Consider the following 5,805-nt stretch of genomic DNA (forward strand, 5'->3'; position numbering starts at 1 on the left):
TCGTTCGTTATCCATACAAATTATTATTCATAAAAAAATCAATAAAAAGCAAAGTTATTACATTTGTGTTATAAACATTGATGTTCTATAATCGCACATGAAATAACAAATGATTTGTTAACGGGATCGTAACCTTATATTCTGTTTGAATTACAAATTGAATTTTCTATTAAATGTACATCCGTTACTTGGCAAATTGAAAATAAAATCAACGCAAATTAATAAGAATTATATTCATACAACAGCTTTTTAAGAAATACTTTCCCTTCCTCACATTTTAAAATCTCCAACACAAAATGTTTCCAATAATTTCTATTATTTTACATAATTATTCTCCTACGTATTTAACAGTGGTCTCTATATATTCACCATCCGGACTATCATAATTCTTTATTGGTGCAGTATATACCGGTCCTGTTACGCTATACGGCATGTATAAATCATCAAACTGAAACAAGATGTGTTTTACAATTTTCGTAAATACATATTAAATAGTATAACATAAGTGTATATTGTCATAATATATGTGTGTGTGTGTGTGTGTGTGTGTGTGTGTGTGTGTATAAAATATATTTACTTCAACTGCTTTTTTATAAAGTTGCTTTGAAACAGCTTTTAATTCTTTCAATGCTATTTCTTGTGACTTCATAATAGAGTTTATAACATGTAAATCCTTTATCCACTGAGCGTGTTTATATTTACACCATTCTTTTTCTAATGATTTTCGCCTCTCTATTTCTTTTTCTGACAATGGTACAGACAAGTGATGACTTCTTTTCCTAAGAAACATTTGTTTAGGTATAAATATATAAAGAATAAAAATTGACCTTGTGTATGTAAGACATTCTCAGTAAGTCATTACGCAAAACGTACTCATTTTGTAATAACTCAGGTAATGTATCTATTTCAAAAATTGGTTTCATATGATTTGCATGTTTTTCTAACTGACGCATTCTCTTTTGTAGTTTCTTTCTCCTCCTCTCTTCTCTGGCTCTAACAATTGCAGGATCAAGTCTTTTCTTCTTTTTAAGTGGTTCCCCTCTAAAATAAACATAATGCAACAATAAATTTGCTTGTCCAGAAAAAAAAGTGATACTTATGATACTTACAAAAGAACTTCAGTCGCTCGAAAATATAATGGATGTATATATGTGGAAATATTGCGTGAACTGCTAACTAGACAGGATCTACATTGATAAATGTTTATGAATAAATATATTTAAAAATAGTCGTTCAGTCAATAATAAATACCTAAAAACAGCATTCGCCAAATTTAATACACCAATCATTTCTGTACACTCTATTTATTTCGATTTTTTATTAGTCTGCCCTATTATTTTGGAATACTTTGCGACGTGTCTATCTAACCTCTCAAATGTTTGTGATTTTCATACTAAAATTATTGTGAATTCATAATTCTAAACAATTATTGAAAGAAAAACGTAAATAATGAGTAATGAATGAAGTACGAATAATAAGTAAATGACGATAAGAAATAGTAATTAATAATATCGTATTCACAATAATGATGGCAACTCTGTTCAAGCATACCAACAAGATAATGAACATGATTATTAGATACAATTAGAAAGAAAAACTAATAAAATTTTTTCTAAATTTTCTTTTTTAACTTGCAATATTTGTGAATTTTTGTCGTCCTCAGAAAGAAAAGAATTAAAAATTATAATTTTTATTTAACAACGCAAGTGGTTAGAATTGGTTATCTATAAAATTGGGATTGACAGAAAACCATAAAATGTGCACATTAAACTTATCTGAATACGATACGTTTGAGATAGAAAAAATCGCGTGAGTGTTCTATTGTGTATATATTTCTTATAATCTTATAGTTTATAATAATATTTGATTACTTCATTTATTATTATTTGTAGAACTACTTCCTTTCCTGCTGATACCATAGAAGCACACGATGCTGTGCCTTTTTGTAAAAAATGTGGTAATCAAGAGGCTCAAGTTTTTTTGAAAAATAAAAATGAGTATTGTAAAAGATGCTTTTTAATAATACTGAGGCATAAATTTCGAGCAACTTTAAGTAAATCTAAATCAGTGCATACAAATGACTCTATACTTGTTGCTCATTCTGGGAAAGCAAATTCAACTTTACTTTTGCATCTTATTACAACTGATATGAATGAATCAATTTCCAAAAAACTTCAATTTTCGTTTAAAGTTCTTTACATAGATGGTAAATATTTCTAGCTCTGAAAAGAAAAACAAAAAAATAAGTTGTACGCTTTTTATATTTTAATATTCTTTGTTTTATTTATGCAGATGGTATAGTGAAAGGACGTTCTATCAAAGAAAGAGAATCTATTCAAAGCGCATTAGCCAAAGAAGCTGAAAATTTGCAGTTAACTATGTATATTCTACCTTTGTCAAATTGTGTAACTGATAGTATCTGTGAAGAGATGCAGCTAGCAAATGCCCCATTAATGAACATGACTAGTGAGAATACAATAGTACAGGAAATATTTGATAATTTGGAAAATGATACAGCCAAAGATGAATTACTGCAACAATTAAGACTAAAATTACTTGTATCCGCAGCTCGTAAACTTAATTGCAATAAAATTTTCATTGCTGATGCATCTGTTGATCTTGCGGTAAAAGTTCTTGGCAATGTATCGACTGGAAGAGGTTCTCAGTTGCCTTTCAATGTTGCATTTTCTGATACGAGATACAAGGATGTAACACTACTTCGGCCACTTAGAGATTTTACACGCGATGATATAACTGGATATTTGGAGTGTTATAATCTACATCCAATTTTTAATTGTGACAAATATAATTCTTCTTTTCCTGCATCCATACGAAATGTTACAAGAAATTTTGTTTATAAATTAGACTCCGAATTTCATAGCACTGTACCCACGATATATCGTACTAGTGAAAAATTAGCCGCAAAAAGAATGGAATGTGAGAACAGCAACACAAAAATCGATGATAACGTTAACAGTGACAATAATATCTGTGTACTTTGTGAATTAACATCAGATTCCTCTTATTTATCAAAGGAACAACCATCTGTTGCACAGGCAAAGTTGTTTTCTAAATTAGTTTCTACAGTTGCAGACACTTCATTAAATATGGCTACAAATTCACTAAATATTCATGAACTATCAAGTAATGAACAAATTAAAAGCATAAATGCTTCAAAAGAAGAGAAACATCAATGTCAGAATGACATTCATAAATCTATTCTGAAGCAATCGATAATTGAAAAATATCTATGTTATGGTTGCAGACTAATTTTTCTAAATTCAAAACAAATAGATAACATTCTGCCTAATTTCATTTCCAATGCAATTAAAAAAAAGTCGCAAATCGCACATCTAGAAAAAGAGATAAGCGACTTTTTATTGTAACTGATAGACAAAAAACAGTATTTATACACAAAATATGTTTCCAGTATATTTCTGACAAAGGAACTTCTGAACTATTTTGGTAACAGAGACATTTTGAATAAATAAAAATGGTGAAATAAAATACGATATTTATTTATTTAGTGGATACCTCGGATTTTGTTCAAATTTTCCTATGTTGGTAGAAATTATCTAAAAGGGGTAAAATATTCTGCTAAAATGTAGTGTTGTAGACAATTATAAACCCTCTTTATCATAATTGAAAAGTGTGAAATTTAAGATTGAACATATCTTTGAAGTAACTTGAACAATTGTCCAATCCAAATATAACATAAATCTAATTCTAAGCCAAACCGAAGATCTGATTAGTATCTTATGACAAAAAAACTTGCTGTTTAGTCTGTAATAATTCATAATCTGATAGATTTTGACAAGCCAAGACTAAAAATACACGTTTTATCTTTAAGAATTTATTGGTTCAAAGATATTACATATTTTATAAACTGCGTTTTGGAATAGATATATTTTAATCGACCGCAAATCCATGCCAATTCGAATAATATTTTGGATCTTAATTTTTGAATCACCAAAAATCCTTTTCATAAATATTGTTTATCTAAGAAAATCTGTATGGACCAATCGGATAGAGAAGCCAATATGGCGTCATACTAACCTGTCAAATACGCTGAAACACTTAATTTTATAGCTGTTCTGTATGGCCTTTGAACCAATGAATTTATAAAATTAAAATTTGGAATTTTTATCTCAATCCGTCGAAGTCACAATTATAAAAAAAAAAATTCATAGTTTTTGATTATCTGCAGTAAGATCAATTCATCTGCAGTCAAGATCATCTGCATAGTTTTTTTACACCATTCATTTCATAATTTTTACAGCTTTTTGACATTCTGTCAAATTTACTTGACAAAAAGTATAATACACACACATGAAAAATAATCTTATTTATTTAACAAATTAACTTCATTTACATCTTACAATAGATAGCGATGCTAGTGAAATTGTAGCAATATCGCTGGTTACTGGTTACACAACAGAGAATCGAAGAGAATAGACGTATTTTGAAATTCAACGATTTATTTGAGTAGAATTGGTTTCTTATACACGCGTACGCATTAAATATTTTATTAGGTAATATATTAGATATTATTCGTATCTACGTGTTCATATCATAATATAAAAATAAATAAAATATAAAAAGAGGTATTATACAGAGGTTATATTAATGAAAATGCAACATCTATTTTAATTTTAATGTTAATTATTCAAGTACTAATATTTTTCTGTGCTTTTAAATTTAATAATAATATATTATTTATAAATTTTAGAATCATGCATGACATTGACAGTGATTTGTATAAATTCACGCCTCACAAAGTAGCAATAAATAGCCCTTTAAATGAAAAGGCTTCAGTTCTGGCTCATACTCAGTATCATGCTGAGTGTAGAGATTTTGAACTAAACATAGCTAAATGCATTGATGCATATGGATTTCACAAAGCGATACAAAAGTGTAAACCACTGATTCATGATTTTGAAGAATGTCTTTTTCAAGAAAAAAGAAGACACAGACGTGAAATATTGGTTTCAGAATTCCATCGTCAAGTCAAAGCTGGAGAAAGAAAGTATGAAAAGGCACCATTTATCTCTACGCTTTAGAATATATTTAAAGCAGCATACTTTTATCTCTGAAGTAGTCAATGGAATAAGTTAAATTGTATAAAACATCAAATTGTATAAACAGTTCACATGATGACGAATCAAAAGAATGTATGGTTTATTTTTCCATTCTTTCTCCTACCTTACATACATTCCAATATTGTTATCTCATGACTTGCCAGTGTTTGTCAAATTGTATTACTAAGTACATTGAATTTAATGCAAATGAATATAGTAATGTAATAATGACAAAGCAATATTTGTTATTTCTTTCCCTTTCTTTTTCTTTAAATTTAGCAAAAAAAAAAAAATTGTATTAGCAATAGTGAATAAAAAAAGAAAGAATTATATATTAATTTCAAGATGCAATTGAGTCGATACGAAAGAAAAATGGGAGGGAAGAGAAAAGTTGAAAATGACATTACGATCAATTTACAATTGAACATGAAAGCGAATTGAGCGAAGAGAAAGATGCCGTGAGGAATAATACAGCATATACATAGATGTTTCGGGTAAAGCGTCGCTAGATGGCAGGAAGATGTTAAACGAGAGTGGATGAATGGTATAACGTGCAAAGGCTTTTAGCAAGTATCTAGATGGGTAGACGGGTACGCGGGCAGACGGGCATGCGAACGAACACAGAAAGATACGTAAGCAGGACGGTAGGTTGCCGACTTGTTAGGCCGGAAGGCGGGCGCACCTGTCTGTCATCAGCGCCGACTGTCAATCTTACTGACGCTGGCGC

General features: G+C 29.5%; 2 protein-coding genes across 3 annotated transcripts; one reads left to right on the forward strand and one right to left on the reverse strand.

Annotated features, from left to right (window-relative positions):
* Positions 1-3: 3 nt before the first annotated feature.
* LOC122531407 (39S ribosomal protein L40, mitochondrial) lies at positions 4-1,891 on the reverse strand. Of its 2 annotated transcripts, none has more exons than XM_043659310.1 (5): positions 1,872-1,891; positions 1,110-1,187; positions 874-1,041; positions 578-779; positions 4-448 (listed from the first exon to the last, which is right to left on the reverse strand). In XM_043659310.1, the coding sequence occupies exons 1-5, from the start codon at positions 1,874-1,876 to the stop codon at positions 329-331; spliced, it is 573 nt and encodes a 190-aa protein (XP_043515245.1). In that variant the 5' UTR covers positions 1,877-1,891; the 3' UTR covers positions 4-328. The 2 variants fall into 2 exon arrangements, with proteins under 2 accessions (XP_043515245.1, XP_043515244.1); XM_043659309.1 differs by lacking the exon at positions 1,872-1,891 and adding an exon at positions 1,252-1,471.
* Positions 1,619-3,507, forward strand: LOC122531397 (cytoplasmic tRNA 2-thiolation protein 2). Its single transcript, XM_043659279.1, has 3 exons — positions 1,619-1,809; positions 1,893-2,206; positions 2,293-3,507. The coding sequence occupies exons 1-3, from the start codon at positions 1,757-1,759 to the stop codon at positions 3,384-3,386; spliced, it is 1,461 nt and encodes a 486-aa protein (XP_043515214.1). The 5' UTR covers positions 1,619-1,756; the 3' UTR covers positions 3,387-3,507.
* Positions 3,508-5,805: the final 2,298 nt, after the last annotated feature.

Source organism: Frieseomelitta varia, unplaced genomic scaffold (genome assembly GCF_011392965.1).
Source record: "Frieseomelitta varia isolate USP_RPSP 00005682 unplaced genomic scaffold, Fvar_1.2 scaffold_398, whole genome shotgun sequence".
Lineage (NCBI taxonomy): Eukaryota > Metazoa > Arthropoda > Insecta > Hymenoptera > Apidae > Frieseomelitta > Frieseomelitta varia.

Coding starts and splice junctions, on each gene's coding strand:
- LOC122531407 (XM_043659309.1), bottom strand. CDS start 1,289: ATGATTGGTGTATTAAATTTGGCGAATGCTGTTTTTAG. Junction 1,188..1,251: donor TTGGCGAATGCTGTTTTTAG/GTATTTATTATT, acceptor TTATCAATGTAG/ATCCTGTCTAGTTAGCAGTT. Junction 449..577: donor TTTATAAAAAAGCAGTTGAA/GTAAATATATTT, acceptor ATCTTGTTTCAG/TTTGATGATTTATACATGCC.
- LOC122531397 (XM_043659279.1), top strand. CDS start 1,757: ATGTGCACATTAAACTTATCTGAATACGATACGTTTGAGATAGAAAAA. Junction 1,810..1,892: donor TTTGAGATAGAAAAAATCGC/GTGAGTGTTCTA, acceptor TATTATTTGTAG/AACTACTTCCTTTCCTGCTG. Junction 2,207..2,292: donor TAAAGTTCTTTACATAGATG/GTAAATATTTCT, acceptor TTATTTATGCAG/ATGGTATAGTGAAAGGACGT.